Source organism: Suricata suricatta, chromosome 6, assembly GCF_006229205.1.
Source record: "Suricata suricatta isolate VVHF042 chromosome 6, meerkat_22Aug2017_6uvM2_HiC, whole genome shotgun sequence".
NCBI classification, from domain to species: domain Eukaryota; kingdom Metazoa; phylum Chordata; class Mammalia; order Carnivora; family Herpestidae; genus Suricata; species Suricata suricatta.
This window is the reverse complement of record NC_043705.1, coordinates 3,619,798-3,640,566: the sequence shown is the minus strand read 5'-3', so window position 1 is coordinate 3,640,566 and position 20,769 is coordinate 3,619,798. Positions and strand designations below refer to the sequence as shown.

General features: G+C 44.4%; 1 protein-coding gene and 1 long non-coding RNA gene across 2 annotated transcripts in view; both read right to left on the bottom strand.

Annotated features, from left to right (window-relative positions):
* Positions 1–1,985: 1,985 nt before the first annotated feature.
* LOC115293925 lies at positions 1,986–12,912 on the bottom strand. The gene is made up of 4 exons (XR_003909676.1): positions 11,527–12,912; positions 3,947–4,038; positions 3,012–3,128; positions 1,986–2,019 (listed from the first exon to the last, which is right to left on the bottom strand). It is a non-coding gene; the product is annotated as an uncharacterized LOC115293925 (long non-coding RNA).
* Positions 12,913–16,903: 3,991 nt separating this feature from the next.
* Positions 16,904–20,769, bottom strand: part of SH3BP5L (SH3 binding domain protein 5 like) — a 14,232-nt gene continuing 10,366 nt past the window's right edge. The window contains exons 5-7 of the mRNA XM_029941805.1: positions 20,385–20,546; positions 19,324–19,497; positions 16,904–18,747 (exon numbers count right to left, since the gene is read on the bottom strand). Of these exons, the coding sequence (XP_029797665.1) occupies positions 18,277–18,747; positions 19,324–19,497; positions 20,385–20,546 (807 nt within the window). The 3' untranslated portion in view covers positions 16,904–18,276. The remainder of the gene's footprint in view (positions 18,748–19,323; positions 19,498–20,384; positions 20,547–20,769) is intronic.

Below are 20,769 nucleotides of genomic sequence, written 5' to 3'. Positions count from 1 at the left end.
GAGACTCAGAGAAGATGCAACTTGGCTAAAGTTGAATGAGAGCTGATCTGGGTCTCCTAATTCCCTCTAATGGCTATTAATCCCTCCACCACTGCCCTCAACATCAGGAAAACCACAGGGGGCTAACTACCTGCTGCTGCCGCATCTCCCCAGTTCTTAAAGGAATATCCAAGAACTTGCTCTTGAATCAAAGCATGGTCTGAGAAAATGTATTAGGGGAACCTGGGTGGCTCAGTCGGTTAAGTGTCCAACTTCAGCTCAGGTCATAATCTCATGGTTCGTAGGTTTGAGCCCCACGTCAGGCTCTGTGCTGACAGCTCAGAACCTGGATCCTGCTTCAGATTCTGTGTCTCCCTCTCTCTCTGACCCTCCCCTGATCACACTCTCTCTGTCTCTCAAAAATTAATAAAATGAAAAAAAAGAGAAAATGTATTAATATTTCCCGAGATTCACGGACACTCCATTGGGGTAGATTATACTTCCCTGTCTCACTGAAAATAGGCTTGGTCATATGACTTTCTCTGAATCATGAAATCTATGCAGAAATATGTGTTCTACTTTTCAACAGAAGCTAGTGTGTAGTTAGTATGTACTTATTCCACCCCCTCCATTTTTTTATTGTGGTACAACACATATTAGGTAAAAATTTATTACCTTAACTATTTTTAATTATACAGCTCAGTAATGTTAATAGTAGTGTTAGTCTCTATATTCTCTTTTCCCCACCATGAAAAGAGCAATTGTCCAGATAACATCTTCTCCATCACCCTGCATCCCAGGTTAATATGACTCAGAGCATAATATGCAGCTGACTCAAATAGTGTAAGCAAGAAATAAATATTTAATGTAGCTTCTGGCACCTTGGGACCACTTGTTATAGCAGTACCTAGCTTCTCCTAGATGATACTCAAGATAATACATGGCTATCATCTACAACTTGCTTTCCACACTGCTAGCTAAAGACCATGAAAGTTCCATGCAATAGCACCTGACTTCTATGAAAATAGGAGAAAGTGTTTTTACCTTCTAAAACTTCAAAATGTAAGATACAGACAAGGAACAAAAATATTTGAAGAGCAAGGGCAAATGTATGTAACTGGACATGTGCTTCCATTGGCATGGGACATATTCAAATGGCCTGATCTTCCAGGTTGTTGAGAAAGGATTTTCTTCAGAAGTGAGTCTTTAAAATAGGATATCACAGCCAATTTTATCATTCTAAAGAGAAATGTAGAGAAGAGAATTAGGGCAAAAGAGAAGTAAGTTCCTTAATTAGTGACTATCATTTCAGGCAAGGAATTTTTTTGCTATCTACCCTTGATAACATGTGGGTAGACAAAGACCAAGGAGATGTGATGGTGTCAAATTGTCCAGTCCCAGTCTGGGACCACCCACCACTTGCACAACAACTGGTAGCCTGTCACGCAAGAGAACAGGTTCTTCAAGTGACCAAGCCCTCTGCCCCTATTGACAAGGGACAGATGGTGTTTGCACTTCTTTCAAGGTCAGACCTGTGTCATGCAAAGGTGGAGGAGGAAATAAAGGCTCCATAAACACACTCAATCCCTCTTTATGAGACCCACTTATATACCTGACAGATGTTCAACTCATAAAAATCCCATTCTTCCTGAACATATAAAATAAGTTGTGTCAAAGTTCAAGGAGGCAGACAAGGGTCTGGAGGTGATAGAGTTTGGTTGAGCTCAGGTTTTGACTACAGTGGAACCACCCTAAAGAAAGACAACCAACTGGGCAGCTCCCTCTCAATTTCTGGCCTTTGGTGCACCCACTAATATCTATTATGCCTCTCGTAAGAACCTGAACATAAAAGAAGTATAAAATCTTACCTCAACTCTGGAGCTGGAGTGCCTAGGCTCAGAGCACCCTAGCTATAGCTGCTGCTATAATATTCTCATTCCATCACTTAGCATAGAGCTCATGATTCAGAAGCTTGGATATGCAGTTGTTTGTTTTTTGTTTGTTTGTTTGTTTGTTTGTTTGTTTGTTTGAACCTGGTGCCTGGAAAATAAATGCGATTCATGTAAGGTCATAGGCTCTTGACCTCTGAAAGCACCATTCCCTTATGCCTGGGGGGAAAGTGAAGAAGCAGTTGTCATGTGTGTAGAAACCACCAGATGAAGAATGAGGATCCCAACACTGATTCCCAGATTTTCGGTTTAGTTCAAGTAGATATGGAATTGATCAAAAGCCACAGTTTGGGGAACCAGGAGGAAGGTGTCATCCTGAGGCCCACCATTGTTCATCTGAGAAGTGGGCAAGTCAAAGTAAGGATGTACTACCAGATAGATTGATCTGGTGGTGAGAAGCAGAGCTTCAAGACCTCATGTGAAAGGCATTCTGTATAACCTTGTGAGGCTCACAGCAATCCTGACAGGAAACCTGAGGAGGCCAAGGTTACAGAGTAGGTCTGGGCTAGGGTCTAGGCCCCGCATTGGGATGGTTTCCTAAGACCATTGCTCAGTAGGAGTTGGGACTCTAGATCAACTGCCATGGGAGTATAACAGGAGATGACTAAAAGAGACAAACTGTAATCCTAGATACTTCTCACTACCAACTTTACAGCACTTTTCCCCACTCACTAATTTGCATGACCAGAAAGTGCTTTCTACCCCGACATGATCATGTAAGGGGCAGAAGATACGAGGGTGGGGGGATGTGAACTGCTACTTGAAAAAGAGTTAGGCTGTAAATGTGGACGTTTTCCAGATAACAGAACAAGCCTAGAAGTAAAAAATAAAAGTTCCCCGTGAGGGCAGGAGTGAACCAGTTTGGACAGAATGGTGGGTGTGTGAAGGCATACAGCAGAGAGGAATCTTGGGTTCAAATTATGAAGGTAACTGTCTTAGTTTCCTAGGGTGCCATAACAAAATGCCACCAACTGGGTGCTTAAACAATAAAAATGTGTATTCTCACAGTTGTGGAGTCTAAAAGTCTGAAATCATTATATTGGCAGAGTTGGCTCCTTCTGGAACCTCTGAGGAAGATACTACCTCATGCATTTCTCCTGGATTCTGGTGGCTTCAGCGATCTCGGTCATCCTTTGGCTTGTAGATACATCACTCCAATCTCTCCCTCCATCTTCATACAGAGTTTTCCTGTGTCTCTCTCTATTTTACAAAGACATTAGTTATACTATATTGGGGTTCACCTTACTCCAGTAGAACTTCCTCTTAACTAATAACATCACCAATGACCTTATTCCAAATAAGATCACATTCTGAAGTATCTAAGGGTTAGAATTTCAACATATATATATATTTTTAGAGGACAGAATCAAAGTCATAACAGGAACATAAGCCCTTGGATTCCCCACTCTCTGCCCCAGTCTCCCTACCCAGATCTCCCTAACTTTGTCCTTTCAAGTGTACATCCAAGTGGCCAGCACTGCTCTCCTCAGGGACAGTCTTTACAGTATGAATGTGCTCCATCTGAGAGCACAAACAGGTACTGCCACTGTGGAAATCAGTATGGGCTCAACAATTAAGTTGATCCAGCAATTAGGCTTCTGAGTATACATCTGAATGAAACAAAATCACTATCCTGAATAGATATGCACCCCTATGCTTGTTGCAGTATTATTCACAATAGCTAAGACATGGAAACAACATTAGTGTCTATCAACAGATGAATGGATGAAGAAAGTATTATATATAAAAAATGGAATACTATTTAGCCATAAAATAGAAGGACATCCTGCCACTTAAGACAACATGGGTGGACATTGGGGGAATTATGCTAAGTGAAATAAGTCAGACACAGAAAGACAAATAATGTATAATCTCACTTATATGTGGAATCTGTGGAAAACAAACTATTCATTGATTAATTCATGTTCTTGAACTTGTACTATCTCCTTATTCCTTGGCTCAAAGACCACCAGTAGCCAGAAAGATACAAAATCATAATAATAATAGCCAAGACTTACCATGTATGTGAAACCATTTAATCTTCTAAAGGTTGTACAGATAAAGAAACTGAAGTATGAAGAGCTGAAATAACATATCCAAGTTCGAAAATCTAGTAGCAGAAGGGATAAGGATTTGAACTCTTGTATCCATCCATAGACCCACTTCCCTAAACTACCACACTACAGCTTATAGGAGCAGCTGTTGCCTCAGGAAAGCTACACACTGGAACATCCCACCTCAGAAACCAATCACAGGATGTAGAAGCCTCTGGAAGGCATGTAATTTCTACTTCTTATATATATATACTTTTACATTTAGTTTTTTTCAACAAGCAATAATTGTTATCCATCAAGATGGAACTTAAAATGGAAGTTAGAGCATGAAAAAATGTTTTAAAGGAAAAGAGAGAGAAACTTAGCATCAAGATCACAAAACTAAACTAAGGAGTGTGATAGCAGTAACAGTCATAGACATAATGATATATTATTAACATTAAACTAAATGAAGAGTAAATCAACTTAAAATGATCAGTGTTCAGGGACGCTTGGATAGCTCAGTCCGTTAAGTGTCCGACTTCAGTTCAGTTGATGAATTTGCAGTCCATGAGTTTAAGCCCTGTGTCGAGCTATGTACTGACAGCTCAGAGCTTAGAGCCTGCTTCAGATTCTCTCTCCCCCTCTCTGCCCCTCCCCCACTCATGCTCTGTTTCTGGGTCTCAAAAAATGAATAATGTTACCATATGTTCTCACTCATAGGTCTGACAGGAGAAACCTAACAAGAGACCATGGGAAAGGGAAGGGGGAGAAAAGAAAGTTAGGGAGAGGGTTGAAGGCAAATCATGAGAGACTCTTGAATACTGAAAACAAACTGAGAACTGAAGAGGAAGGAAGAAAGGGGATGGGGGTGATGGGCATGAAAGGGGGCACTTGTGGGGAAGAGCACTTGGTGTTAAAACCAACTTGGCCATAAACTATTAATAAAAAATATTTTTTCAAAAAAAAGCTATAAATAACATTGATGAATATGTTCTTGTCAAGCACATTATTTATAAATGTTGTCCTGAACAAACATTCATACCTTGACAGATACAGAGAAATTAAGAGAAATCAATGGTTGAATAAGTTTCTTTTTTTTAATTTATAGTTTACTGTCAAGCTGGTTTCCATATAACACCCAGTGCTCTTCCCTACAAGTGCCCCCCTCCATGACCATCAACCCCTTCTCCTTTCCCCCTCCCTCTTCAGCTCTCAGTTTGTTCTTAGTATTCAAGAGTCTCTTATGATTTGCCTACCTCCCTATTTCTAACTCTTTTTCCCCCCTTTCCTTTCCCATGGTCCCGTTAGGATTCTCCTGTTAGACCTATGAGTGAACCCATGTGGTATCTGTCCTTCTCCGCCTGACTTATTTCACTTAGCATGACACTCGTTTGGTCCATCCATTTTGCTACAAATGGCCAGATTTCATTCTTTCTCATTGTCATGTAGTATTCCATTGTGTACATAAACCACACCTTCTTGACCCATTCATCACTTGATGGACATTTAGGCTCTTCCCATGATTTGGCTATTGTTGAAAGTGTCGCTATGAACACTGGGGTACATGTGCCCGTATGCATCAGCACCTCTGTAACCCCTGGGTAAATCCCCAGCAGTGCTATTGCTGGCTCCTAGGGGATTTCTAGTGATAGTTTTATGAGGAACCTCCATAGTGTTTTCCAGAGCGGATGCACCAGTTTACATTCCCACCAACAGTGTAGGAGGGTGCCCATTTGTCCACATCATCACCAGCATCTATAATCTCTTGGTTTCTTCATTTTAGCCACTCTGATTGGCATGAGGTGGTATCTAAGTGTGGTTTTGATTTGTATTGCCCTGATGATGAGTAACGCTGAGCATCATTTCATGTGTCTGTTTGCCATCTGGATGTCCTCTTTGGAGAAGTGTCTATTCATGTCTTCTACCCATTTCTTCGTTGGATTATTCATTTTTTCAGTGCAGGGTTTGGCGAGTTCCTAGATTTTGGCTACTAGCCCTATATCCGATATGTCATTTGCAACTACCTTTTCCCATTCTGTCGGTTGCCTATTCGTTTTCTGATTGTTTCCTTTGCCATGCAGAAGCTTTTTACTTGATGAGGTTCTAATAGTTCATTTTCGCTCTTGATTCCCTTGCTTATGGGTATGTGTCGAGGAGGAAATTGCTGTGGTTGAGGTCAAGGAGGCTGTTTCCTTTCTCCTCTAGGGTTTTGATGGTTTCCTGTCTCACATTCAGGTTCTTCATCCATTTTGAGTTTATTTTTGTGTATGGTGGAAGAAAGTGGTCTAGTTTTATTCTTCTGCATGTTGCTGTCCAGTTCTCCCAGCACCACCAGTTAAAAAGGCTGCCCTTTTTCCATTGGATACTCTTTCCTGCTTTGTCAAGGATTAATTGGCCATCCATTTGTGGGTCTAGTTCTGGGTTCTCTATTCTGTTCCATTGGTCTATGTGTCTGTTTTGTGCCAATACCATACTGTCTTGATGATGACAGCTTTGTAGGAGAGGCTAACATCTGGGACTGTGATGCCTCCCATGTTGGTTTCCTTCTTCAATATAACTTTGGCTATTCGAGGTCTTTTGTGGTTCCATATGAATTTTAGGATAGTTTGTTCTAACTTTGAGGAAAATGCTGGTGCAATTTTGATTGGGGCTGCATTGAATGTGTAGATTTCTTTGGGTAATAATGACATTTGAACAATGTTTATTCTTCCGATCCATGAGCATGGAATGTTTTTCCATTCTATTGTGTCTTCTTCAATTTCTTTCATACGTTTTCTGTACTTTTCATTATACAGGTCTTTTACATCTTTGGTTAGGTTTATTCCTAAGTATCTTATGGTTTTTCATGCAATTGTGAAAAAGGGATCTGTTTCTTAATTTCTCTTTTTCTTGCTTCATTATTGATGTATAATAATGCAACCGATTTCTATACATTGGTTTTGTATCCTGCGACTTTGCTGAATTCATGGATCAGTTCTAGTATGCTTCTGGTGGAGTCGGTTGGGTTTTTCATGTAGAGTTATCATGTCATCTGTGAAAAGTGAAAGTTTGACTTCATCTTTGCCAATTCTGATGCCTTTTATCTCCTTTTGTTGTCTGATTGCTGATGCTAGCACTACCAGCACTAATGTTAAACAACAGTGGTGAGAGTGGGTATCTTTGTCTTGTTCCTGAACTCAAGGGGAAAGCCCTCACTCTTCCCCCATTGAGGATTATATTAGCTGTGGGCTTTTCATAAATGGCTTTCATGATGCTTAAGTAAGTTCCTTCTATCCTGACTTTCTCGAGGGTTTTTATTAAGAAAATGCTGTATTTTGTCAAATGCTTTTTCAGCATTTATCGACAGGATCATATCATCTTTATCTTTTCTTTTGTTAATGAGATGTATCAGATGGATGGATTTGTGAATATTCAACCAGCCCTGTAACACAGGAATGAATCCCACTTGATCATTGTGGATAATTCTTTTTATGTGCTGTTGAATTTGATTTGCTAGTGTCTTGTTGAATATTTTTGCATCTGTATTCATTAAGGATTTTGGCCTGTAGTTCTCTTTTTTTGTTGGGTCTCTGTCTGGTTAGGAAATCAATGTAATGCTGGCTTTGTAGAATGATTTCAGAAGTTTTCCTTCTATTTCTATTTTTTGGAATCGCTTGAGAAGGATGGGTATTTAATGTCTGGTAAAATTCCCCTGGGATGCCATCTGGCCCTGGGCTCTTATTTGTTGGGAGATTTTTGATAACTAATTCAATTTCTTCACCTGTAATGGATCTATTCATATTTTCTATCTCTTCTCGTTTGATTTTTTTTTTAGTGCATGTGTGTTTAGGAATTTGTCCTTTTCTTCTAGATTGTCAAATTTGTTGGCATATAATTTTTCATAGTAATCTCTGATGATTGCTTGTATTTTTGAGGGATTGATTGTAATAAATCCATTTTCATTCATGATTTTGTCTATTTGGGTGTTCTCTTTTTTCTTTATGAGGAGCCTGGCTAGAGGTTTATCAGTTTTGTTTATTTTTTCAAACAACCAACTCTTGGTTTTATTGATATGTTCAACTGTTTTTTTGGATTCTATTTTGTTTATTTCTGCCCTGTTCATTATTATTTTTCTTCTTTTGGGGTTTGGGGTGCTCTTTCTGCTCCTCTTCTAGTTCCTTTAAGGTGCTCTGTTAAATTTTGAGTTTGTGCTTTTTCTAGTTTGTTGAAATAGGCCTGGATTGCAATATACTTTCCTCTTAGGACTGCCTTTGCTGTGTCCCAGAGATTTTGGATTGTTGTATTTTCATTTTCATTTGTTTCCATATATTTTTTAATTTCTTCTCTAATTGCCTGATTAGCCCAATCATACTTTACTAGGGTGGTTTTTAACCTCCACATTTTGGGAGGTTTTCCAGACTTTTTCCTGTGATTGATTTCAAGTTTCATAGCATTATGATCTGAAAGTGTGCATGGTATGATCTCAATTTGTTTATATTTAGGGAGGGCTACTTTATGACCCGGTATGTGTTCTATCTTGAAGAAGGTACCACGCACACTCAAGAAGAAGGTAAATTTCCTTTCTTCAGGATGCAGAGTTCTAAATATATCTATCAATTCCATCTGTTCCAATATGTCATTCACATCCATTATTTCTTTAATGATTTTCTGTCTGGTTGATCCATCCACGGATGTAGGTGAAGTACTAAAACCCCCTGCAATGAGCACATTCTTATCAATAAGATTGTTTCTGTTTGTGATTGTTTTATGTATTTGGGTGTTCTCGAATTTGGCACATAGATGTGTATAATTGTTAGCTCTTCCTGATGGAGAGACCCTGTAATTATCAAAAAATTTCCTTCTTTATCTTTTGTTAATGCCTTTAGTTTAAAGTCCAATTTGTCCAATATAAGTAAATGTTTATAGCAGCACTTTCAACAATACTCAAATTATGGAACAAGCTTAAATGTCCATAAACTGATGAATGGAGTACTTGGACAAATGGACTACAATGGAATACTACTTGACAATGAGAAAGAATGAAATCTGGCCATTTGCAGCAACATGGATGGAACTGGAGGGTATTATGCTAAGTGAAATAAGTCAGTCAGAGAAAGACAGATACCATATATTTTCACTCATATGTGGATCTTGAGGAACTTAACAGAAGATTGTGGGGGAGGGGAAGGGAATAAAGATTACAGAGAGGAAGAGAGGCAAACCATAAGAGACTCATACAGAGAACAAGCTGAGGGTTGATGAGGGGTAGGGAAGAGGGGAAAGTGGATGGTGGGCCTTGAGGAGGGCAATTGTTGGGATGAGTACTGGGTGTTGTATGGAAACCAATTTGAAAATAAATCACATTTTAAAAATGCAAAAAAAGAGAGTGTCTATTCTATAGTCAATACCACTTGCTGCACAGATTAAAGCTTCTGGAGAAGTTAAAACTTAGCTACATAAGGTCACTAAACAGGCCGTTTGGTTTAAGAAAGTGTCTCCTTCAATGGGGTCTTTCTTTGTCTTTTTTATTTTTTTATTTTTTTAGAGTGGGACGGGGAGATGGTTGTAGGTAAAGAGGGAGAGAGAGAGAGAGAGAGAGAGAGAGAGAGAGAAAATCCCAAGCAGGCTCCATGCTCAGCAGAGAGACCAACATGGGGCTCAGTTCCATGACGCTGGGATCATGATCTGAGCCAAAATCAAGAGTCAGACGCTCAACTGGATAAGCCTCCCTGGACTCTCTTTCTTTGACTTATTTGATCTTAAATCATTTGAGTCTAGGGTGCCATGACTCCAAAGTGGGCCCCAGACATTGGGAATTATTCTACTTATAATAATCATAATAGTCTCCCAGGTGCATTGTATTCCCTTAAAGCTTTAAATGCATATTCACCATCACTAACCATCAAATAAATGATCTCCCTAAAACTAGAATGTCAGAAAATGAAGAGAATGACTAATTTTAGAAATGTTAATCTGAAATTGACACAGAATACCACAGAGATTTAGCAAAAAGACTTCATGGACTATGAATACCACAGAGGATCAGCAAAGACTGAGAACTTCAGCAAAGTATTTGGGAGTGTCACTAATGCCTTAAATTTTGATCACATCTCTCAGGCTGAGAGTCTGATCAAAAGGGGAGAATTGTTAAGAATAAGAGACCCAAAATAGAGTCACTTCTGTCAGTCCCCACGTCAGCAAACTGAAACTACTTAACTGCATTTTCATCCTCTGCCAAGGATGGAATCTTAGACTAGTCAATCAGGAATGATCTGTTCAGCGCTCATGAGGTAATCTGCAGGAAAGAGCCCTGCCATCTCATAACAAAGGAACCTCACCACAACCAATCTACTTTTTGCTAGTATAGCTTCCTGCTGCTTATAAAATTCTTTCATTTTGTACAGCTCCTCAGAGCTCCTTTCTATTTGCTAGATAAGATACTGCCCCACTCATAAATCATTGAGTAAAGCCAATAAGTCTTTAAAATGTACTCTGCTGATTATCTTTAATTTTTTTAACGTATTGTTTATTTTTGAGAGACAGAGAGAGGCAGAGTGTGAGCAGGAAAGGGGCAGAGAGAAGGAGAGACACAGGATCCGAAGCAGATTCCAGGCTCCGAGCTGTCAGCACAGAGCTTAAGGTGGGGCTCAAGCTCATGAATCGTGAGATCATGACCTGAGCCGAGGTTGACTCCCAACCGACTGAGCCACCCGGGAGCCCCTTAACGGTTCTTATTATTAGATATCAAACACCGTTGGAGTCAACAGAGGGTGGAGTATGTCTGAGGCATGTCTGGGGGCATGTATCAGTGATTTCCCTGACATCAGAGGCATAAACTTCTGGCTGGCAGTCAGCTGCCAAATGCAGGCAGCTCCATGAATTGCCTCACACCTACCAACATTGAGACAGGTCAAGATAAGGGAGAGCTATAAAATTTGGCTGGACTCAGTTGATAAGCAGGTATCTCTGAACACCATTTATATTACTAGCTCAGTCATCTGGGAGTGTTTCCTCTTCTTCTGTCAGGTTCTTCCCTCCAGCTGACTGTATGTATCTTCATGTTCCTCCTCCTCTCTTCTCCACTCCTTTCCCTTTCTCCAACTCTGTGGTTCTTCTACTTGCAGAGTGCTTTCTCTCATCCATCCTTTTTATGCTTCCAGGTCAATTTGCCTATCTTTCAGATTCTGCCTTCTTGTCTGTCACCTTCTCTCTGGAAGTGTCTTTTATATTTTTAAAGAAAAACTCATTCAATTCAGAAAAAAAGAGCCTATACAAAGTGGCAGGTGAACTATATACCTAGTTGCATTTTTTTTAAACTTTGAGTTTGTTTTTGTTGGTTCCATGAAGACATAGCTTCCCTCTCTCTAAGGGAAATCATCCTAAGGCCTCATGTCCTTTCTTGTTATTGGCAGTTGTTCTCCCTCCAACTGGGTAGCCTTATACAGTACCTTTTGCTAAATTAACTGTTTGAGAGAGAAGAATTTGTGATCAGAGATTTAGGAAATTCTGTGCAAAGTAAAATTTGGCTGGGTAAAGATTAACTGGGGGAAGGCCAAATGGAAGAACAGAAATTGCACACCTACCCTGTGGTGCAGTGCCAGGTGGGCTTCAGGCCTTTTCTCCAAGGAGAGTGGGAGGCTGAAACCACAACAGCACCACTGAGGGAAGAAGAAGGAAGAGGTGGCTTTAAATCAGAGACTCTCGTTTTCCTCTAAGTCGCAGCAACTGCCTGAGAGGTCTGCAGCTCGAGGAGCCTCACACCAGAAAACCCTCCATGTCAGTCGTTACCACTATTTCCTCCAGTCTCCTCTGTTCCCCAACCCCTGGAGGAGTTCCTACTTCACCTTAGGAGGCCCTAGCATGCCTGAAATTCTCTTCTGTTGGGTGTGGAGAGGACCCTGCCTAACAGCACGTGATCACAGAAATCACAAGGAGAGAGGAAAGAGGGCAAGGTGGCCCAGAAGGACATGCGAGATGAAGCAGTAACTATGAAAGGATGAATTTGTCTTCTCTTGACAAACTCCAAATCTCCATCCCATCCTAGATCAAAATAATCCAGTCTTAAATGGGGAAGAAACTCATTTTTATACCTCCTCCTTCCAAAAATGATAAGTCAGCTGGCTTATCTTCCACTGTGTGGTAATAACCACCTTGCCTGCTCTGAGGAAGGAATCACTGCCCAGCATGCCAAGTTCTTCAACAGTGGTGGACGGTCATCACCTCATGTCCAAAGCAGAAATGCCTAGCAGCCCTCTATTGCCTCCAGACTGGGCCCTAGCTAACCCTGGACTTGGAGTTCTCATGCTCTGACTCCACACCTCTTCACATCTTCACCTCTTCACCATCTCACAGCCTTCACCAAAACACCTCTCACAGGCCCTACCTCCTCCATTTGCCATACCATTTTAGTGCTTTTGATAACCTGAGGTGTGATCTATTCAGTCTGGCCCTCCTATTTGCAGACTAGAACACCAAAACCCAGACAGGCTGAGTGTCATGCATATTCACACACCCCTGCCTTGCAGAGGCAGGCCAATGACAACTCTCTCTGGACAGTATGGCCAGTGTTTTTCAATCCTGGGTTACATCCGACCCTTTGACACTAAAGTGTCCCAGTTTAGACCATAGATGTTGTATGGTCACTCTACCTTGTAGAATATCTGTTGTACAATGTTAAGTGTTGAGTGAAATGGAGTCAGGGACAACACCAGGAGTGACACTCGGCCAGTCCTGCAATGAGTTAAAGGAATCATGGGGCCTTTGGTCTAAAGTCCACACGAGCTGGGCCTCAAAACCACAGCCGAAGTCTAACAGGTTAACCAGGGAGAAAACTTGTGCCAAGAATAGCATAAGTATAAGCAAGTCAGTGAGCAAATGTCTGGTAAAAAGTTCCATGTGCCACACCCTGAGAACACCAAGATAGGTGAGCCACAGGCCCTGTCCAGATGAGCTTAGGACAATTTTAGAAGAGTAAGGCATGGGTGAGAGGACTGGTAAAGGCAGTATGAGGAGGGATTTTTTTTTTCCAATGTAAATGCAAATATTTAACATACAGTATAATCTTGGCTTTAGGAGTAGAACCCAGTGATATCTTACAAATGATACCCAGGGCTCATCCCAAAAAGTGTCCCCCTTAATGCCCATCACCCATTTAGCCCTTCTCTCCACCCACCTCCCCTCCAGCAACCCTCAGTTTGTTCTCTGTATTTAAGAGTCTCTCATGGTTTGCCTCGCCTGTGTTTTTATCTTATTTTTCATTCCCTTCCCCTATGCTCATCTGTTGAGTTTCTCAAATTCCATATGAGTTAGATCATATGATACCTTTTTCTGACTGACTTATTTCTTAGTATAATACACTTCAGTTCCATTAATGTCATTGCAAATGGCAAGATTCCATTCTTTTTTATTGCTGAGTATATTCAATTCATCAGTCAGTGGATATTAGGGCTCATTCCATAATTTGGCTATTGTTGATAGCACTGCTATAAACATTGGGGTGTAGGTGCCTCTTCGAATAAGCATTTTTTTTATCCTTTGGATAAATACCTAGCAGTGCACTTGCTGGGTCATAGGATAGTTCTATTTTTAATTTTTTGAGGAACCTACATTCTGTTTTCTAGAGTGGCTGCACCAGTTTGCACTCCCACCAAACTGCCACTTCTCCAGCCGGAGGACAGGGGCTGGTCCAGAGCTTCAAAGAGTAGTTCCCTGCTTAAAGCCCTCTGTTCTCTTTCCTAACCTTCCAAAGCCTCCTAATAGCCCTCTTAAACATCTATTTGTTTACTACCCTGTATCACCTGTTACCTGTATGCACCTGTTCCTTCCCTAGCTGTCCCATTCAAAGGACTACACCTTCTGGTGCTCCTAGCAAGCCCTACCACATTGTTTGCACCTTAAAACATCTTGCTAAATATCTCATACACTACACACCCTTTTGCCAGCCAGTAAAATGGTTCCCTGGCTCCCTTAATTCAAGGTATGGTGCAGTGTGGCAGCCTGGGGGTCCAGAATAGTGGACTAAGGGGAAAGCAAGGGCTCAGGGGTTGGTGCTAGGGGGAAGCCAAAGGGACTTCTCAAGAGGAGAATATGCAAAGAGGCTAAAGAAGAGAGAGGGACAAAGCACTAAGGAGGACAAGGAAAAAGGTGAATTCCAAGGAGAACAGGGCTTCAAGAAGCATAGAGCATCTGATCTCAAATGACCAGCTGCCCCCCAAACCTGAACCAGTTTTCACACACAACAGAAGATCCAAGCATATCAGGAATGCAGGAAGCCCAAGTGGGCTCCACTCTGATGCATACACTCCATCTCCCACCCCTCCAGGTTCCCAGGACCACCTGCTGAGTTTCCAAGGAGGCAAAGCTCTGGGGCTTGCCAGATGACCAAGTGCACAGGGCCATAGCCACCTGATTGCGCTCCTCCCGCTTTGCTGGCTGCTGCCCTCTGCTGACACAACAGGACTATGACAACCAAGAAGCTCTTCGCTCTGCATGCAATGCAAAGGGTGACCACCAAAACCACACCCAGAGGACGAAGTCAATCAAAACCTCATTGGGACCTTCATAAAAAATCTTCTTCTCTAGCACTAGATAGGAGGAGGCCTCCTTATGTGAAGCTCATTGTGTCTCGAAGCTGCAGAGTACTGCTAATATGGGTCATTGTGGCCAACGCCCTTTGACCTGGCATAGTGTTAGGCATATCCACATTTTCTCATTTTATAGGTGATAAAATTGGAGCTTAGAGAAATTTGAGAACTACCCCCCTGGAGACATAGAGACACGACGCTATGACTGTGAATATAGATGCTGACCTCCTAACCACGGCACTAACAAAGTCACTTGGCACAGGGTTTGGATTATGGGGAGGAGACGCAAAAGCACGTTAACTGAACATTCAGTGCCAGACATGTATTAAGTACTGGGGAGACTGAGGCCCAGCTGCTCACCTGGGGACGACATAGCTCAAAAGAATTAATCACCACCCAGTGTGATGGGAGACATGACATGATACAGGACATGGGAGATGAGATACATCACCTCAATTTGACCATCTTTTGCTCAGTTTAAAATAGCAAAATCCCTGGACTCCCCTTGCCAGTAAAATTTCCTAAGAGATGACTACACCCACTCCACTTTCTCATCTCTGGTTCCTGTGTTTGGACTAAGCCCAAATGCCTCCGTTACCGTCAACAAAGCTGGGGCAAACAACAGCGCTACTCTGCCTGTCCAACCATGAGAAGATAATCATGGTTCTACCTGCTTCCTAATGTTTTGTGGAAATTAAATGTGTAAATTCATATGCCTGCCACCAGAGTCACACTGGGCAAGTACAAGTACCCTATCATTAGAATACTTTGAGGCCTGTTTGCTGTGGCTGTTTTCTTTCACAGCGAGGAAGCGCCAGCAGCTTTTAAGCCTCATACTAGCTCTCCACTCTTGCCTTACTTAACTAGTAGGTGATTTTGTGAGGAAACTGGGTGGGCACACAGTCCTCCTTTTCTAGGGCTCCTTCACACCAGGAGCCTCGCAGGTCCTGCACGGTCAGGGACTGGGAGGGAAGTACAACCCTGGGGTGTCCTCTCAGAAAGCCCACTTGCCCAAGGACATGGGCCATGCATTGTCATAGCACCTCTTCCAGTAATAGAGTATCTTGGCACCCATTTGCTTTCTTCTGAATTAGGAAGATAGGCCAGTTGAAGAGCATTCCAATAAGCAGAATAGTAGATAAGTCCAGTGATGTTGCAATAGGAAGAACAGGATCAGATATCATTTACATCATTTATAGTGATGACTTGTTTTTTATGCTGAGACTGACTTGTGTCTCTCTCAGAATGTATATGTTGAAGTTGTAAGTGAGCCTGAATGTGACTGTATGGCTATTAAGGTAAAATGAGGTCATCAGAGTAGACCCTAATCCTATATGACTGGTATCATAAGAGAGGAATGTGAACACAGACATGTACACAGGGAAGATGTGAAGACACTAGGAGAAGACAGATATCTACAAGACAAGGAGAGAGACCTGAAACACATCCTTCTCTTACAACCCTCAGAAGGAACTAATACCACTGACAGATTGACCTCAGACTTCCTCTTGAACTGTGAGAAAAAAATGAATTTCTTGTTAAAAAGTCAGGTTAGGAAAGGCAGTCTCCCACATGGACAGTATTTGGTGCATGTTCAGAACACAATGGCTCCTGGTGGTGCATCTGCCATCTGAAATCACCAGGGTCACTGCTCTGCCCTCCTGTCCCAACTTCTGGCCTTCGCCCTGCCCATCAAGGATCTTCGGGACTCTCATTTCCCATCAGGTTTCTAGTTGGCCTCCTACTCTCCTTCCTGGCAGAGCTTTCTCCATCTCTTGGCTGACCCCCTCCTCACTTGGCCCTAAATGTCAGCACACTTCTGGTGGTAAGGGTGAGGGTGCTGAGTCCAAAGCTTTCAGTCTACATCTCCATGGCTCCTGAGGTTATCATTCTTCTTGAATCTGATTCCACTAGATATTTCACAGACTGTGGAGTTCCAATATTCAAATCTCTATGCCACAAAAGGTCAAACCCTGACTTGAGCATCACCTTTTACATGTATTAAATTTTAATTTCAGGTAAACAGCAAAAAACTTAGTACTAAGTATGTCCTAAACATTGCAGGGGGCAAAGATTACTGTCTACTGAAATTCAAGTCTCTCACAACCCACTTTTGTCCCTCCCCTTCTTTCAGGCTCACATCTGGACATATCCAGGATTGGCACCCTCATCTGGTCTGGACCTCCAGTGGTGGACAATGCCCCGTCCACCCGGCACACCCCTCCTAGCCTGGCAGGTGGGAGGAAGGCGGGCATCTCCCCGGCCCTGACTCCCCCAGACAAAGAGCCTCCCCGCTGTTTGCCCTGCCCTTCCCCCTCCCGACAGGGACAGTAAACATTACTGTTACATAAACTATTTTATTTAAATAAAATCAGGGCAGACCCTTTTCTTTCTCTCACACTCACTCTCTCACACACACAGCCCAACACATGCACACACGCATGCCCACATCCTCCCTCCCTTTCTCCCCTCCACCCATGGCCACCTCAAACCCAGCGGTTCTCATAGTGACCATCTTAGCACAGGGAAACACACTCCAAATGATGGCCCACTCCTCCCAGTTGACAGCATCAGCACACAGGCCTTAGGCACAAGCTGTCCTGCCCAGTGTCCAGCTCTCAGACCTCTTAGGGGAGGAAAGGAGGAAAGGCCAGTTCTCTCAAGGCACCCAGATCCAGTGTGGCTTCCCCGCCTTTCCCTCCATACAGCCTGGAGCACCACCAAACCCCTCCCAAAGAAGGATGGGTCCCCTCACCCTAGGGCAACCCCTTCCTGCATCAGAAGAAGGCTTTGCAGCCAAAATTGAACGTTCCCCAAGGGATCCTGGAGTAGGTATTATCTGGTTTGGAGGAAGAGAGAGGGAGAGCAATTGAGCACCAAATTCCCTAACTCCACCTTGCAGGAGAGCGCTGAGATTCAGCTCAGCATCCTCCACCCAGAAAAAGTGAAACATTGCAGCAGGAAGGACAAGGGCCTCAGCCTTCAGGACCTCGTTATGTCTCCACCCCCCATTATGGACCCTGTTAGAGACCCACTAGCACCTTGGCAATGTTAAAGGCCCAGCCCAGCTGGGGACACACCATGCACATGGGAGCCTGTCTGGAGGTGGTGTCCTCTATGTAGACATGGGTTGGGTTTCACCTTCTCAGACACGGGTACCCTTCAAGTCCTGCTTTGTGGCACACACAGCAAAGTGGCTGAGGCCATGAGAAGGGAGCACTGCAGGGATGCGTAGTGTTTTCCAGAGGCACACGGTCCTACAGTGCATTTTACAGATCCCATACAGGCAGGCCAGGACACAGGCTCTGAGCATCCCTAGGCCCCCTGAGGAGATGAGGAGGTGGGAGGGACACCTGTCTACTGCCTCAAGCTAGGGGGCCAAGATGTCAGGATTCAGGTCCCACATCCACCTTCTCCAATGGGCTTCCCTGTGCCTTCTAGACCAAGTTCCCTGAGGGGAAAGCCAGACATATGGAAGGAAAGCAGAAAGGGGGCAGTGAAGAACATCAGACCAAGAGGAGCTAGCAGGGGGGGGACACATGTGAGAGCCATAGAAAAAGCCTTCTGAAGGGGTAAGGCAAAGAGAGCTGCCACCTGCAAGGAACTGGGCGGGGAGGCGAGGGGGAGGAATTCACCAGAGACATGAGCCAACCTGACCTCTCCAAGGGAAGCAAGGACCTGAGGACAGGGAGCTTGGAGCCCTACACGGGCTGATGGTGGTAAGAGGAATCAGCTCCCCCTGAGCACGAACTACAGGCTGATGCTGCGCTGGTGGCGGCCGCCACGGCCCCCACCATCACTGCCCCAGCGGCCCCCACCCCGGGAACCCAGCTCCTGGCCATCCAGACTCGTGTGGTCTGAGAGGCCCCGCAGGTGCTCCACAGAGTCACACTTCTGCAGGTCTGAGGCCACGGTGCGCAGGCTCAGCAGGCTCAGTGTGTCTGTGTCGGGGGCAGGGCCTGGCCCCAGGCTACTGCCCTCCTCCAGGCCCCCACCTTCAGCCCCTTCGATGATCCCACTGTCACCATCCTCCCCACCATCAGGGCCCGCCTCAGCCCCCACAGGGGAGGAGCGCCGCTGGCCAGGGGCATGGGGGGGCTGGCCCCGGCGCCTGGCATGGATCTGCTCGCTGATCTGCTCCAGGTTGCGCAGGGCAACTGAGTAGCGAGTCTTGGCCTGGGCCACCTGCTGCTCCAGCTCTGTCACCTTGGCCTTGTGCTCCTGCAGAGGGAGGAACAGAGTGAGATGACCCAGGGGCCAACTCTGTGTGGCTTCTGGAGCAGAGTCCCTTACACTCCACTCAGGATTCTGCACTGGTGCCTCCTATCCTGGACCCTTAGGCCAGCTCCCCACCAACATAAACCTTCAGTGCTCCAACCCACCCAGCCCAGCCCCTCTTCACTCTTCCTCCTCTTCCTCTTTTTCAGCAATATCACCCTGCTCCTAACGTCCCAAGACCTTCCTCCCAGGTCTTCATTCCAACCCACTCCTCCTCTCCTCACTGTTCCCTTTCCCTATCTGGCCAGTTCCTCAGCTCATACTCCCTGGTTCCCTCTGATTCTCATTTACTTTTTCTCATTTACTTCCTTTCAACTCCATTCTCTACCAGCACCCATTCCCCAAGCCCAACTCCTACTCATAGGGGTCATTCTGAGCACATGTACCTCCACCTGGGCCACCACGCTGGTCTGGCAGATGGCCCATGGAGGCACTGGCATCCCCTCTAACTGCCGTCACTCTCTATGCCTGCCCCCTTCCTGCCTATTCACACAGCCTCCCTCTCCCCCACTGCCTTACCTCCAGAATCTGGCTGAACTGGGCCTTGAGCTCAAAGTAGGGGCGGCTCTTGCCAATGGCCCGCCGAAGAGTCTTCTGCAGGGCCTGGACTCGAGCTTCAGCCTGCTGGCACAGCCGAGTCACCCGCTGATGCTCCCGCTCACCACGAAGCCGCTCCTCTTCTGCCTCATTCACCTGACCCAGGTGGGGCAGAGGACATACATCACTGACCTAGGATCCATGCTATTGCCTCTCAAGACACGGCCATCCTTCAGGAGCTGACACCTGCTGCTACAGACTAAATGTTTGTATCTCCCTACCCCCTAAAAAGCTTCATGACGAAATCCTAACCCCTAAGGTGATATTATTGGAGGTGATTAGGTTATGCAGGTGGGGGCACTAAAAAATAAATAAATACATGGGATTAGTGTCCTCACAGAAGAGTTCCTGGAGAGCTCTCACTCACTCCTGCCACCTCACAAGGTCACAGGGAAAAGACTGCCAGCTGTCTAGGAACCAGGAAGCAGGCCTTCACCCAGTACCAAACCTGCCTGCACCTGATCTTGGACTTCCTAGCCTGCAGCACTGTGAGAAATAAACTTGCTCAAGCCACCCAATCTATGTTCTTTCTGGACTGATGCCAGGGATCCCTACTTCCCAGTCCCGAGAGTAGCTTAAAAATGATACATAAATTACACTTCAAAAATCATGGTACACTAGTAGAGCCCAAAAGTTAAGAAAAGGAAAACATTTTGAAGACAGAAGCGAGGGGTCACAGCTAAACAAAACAAAATTTGAGTGTTGACTCTTGAGAATCCAAGAGGTGGATCAACTGGGGACGTGGGGGTGGAGGTCAGTCCCACATCTGGATACAAAAGTTCAAGAAGAACCCAGAGAGACATTCTAACGTCAGAAGGAAATGTACATGGGAAGCACTGGAGGCCAAACAGGGCGGAGAGGAAGGAAGAGGTTCTACCTGAAACATAATCAAAGCTGAGGGAAGGCTGGAGTGGAGAAGGAGGAAAGAGGGGGGATGAAAGGACAGAACAGGAAGTACCAGAACCTGAGGAGACCTGGCTCACCTTGCAGGTGGCGTGGTTGAGCATCTCCTGCCATGTGGGGTCCAGCCGGTTCTTGTCAGCCATGACACCCTGCTCAGCCACAAAAACCATCTCCCGGGCAGCATTGTGCATGCTCACAGCCCGCTCGTACCGCAGCGCTGCCTTCTGTGTCTCTTGCTGGGCCTGGAAGACAGGGCCATCAAGATGGAGAGCCCCAAGGGACCCCAGTCACCCATGGAGACCCATCCTGGATGAGGACGAGAGGAGGAAGAAGGTCCAGTGCAATATCAGCTTCACTTCCCAACTGCACTAAGGATAAATGCAAAAGACGCAACTTTCTATAAAGACTACCTTGTAAGGATATGGCTCAGAAGAAACAAATGTAGAAATAAAGATTGGATGGGAC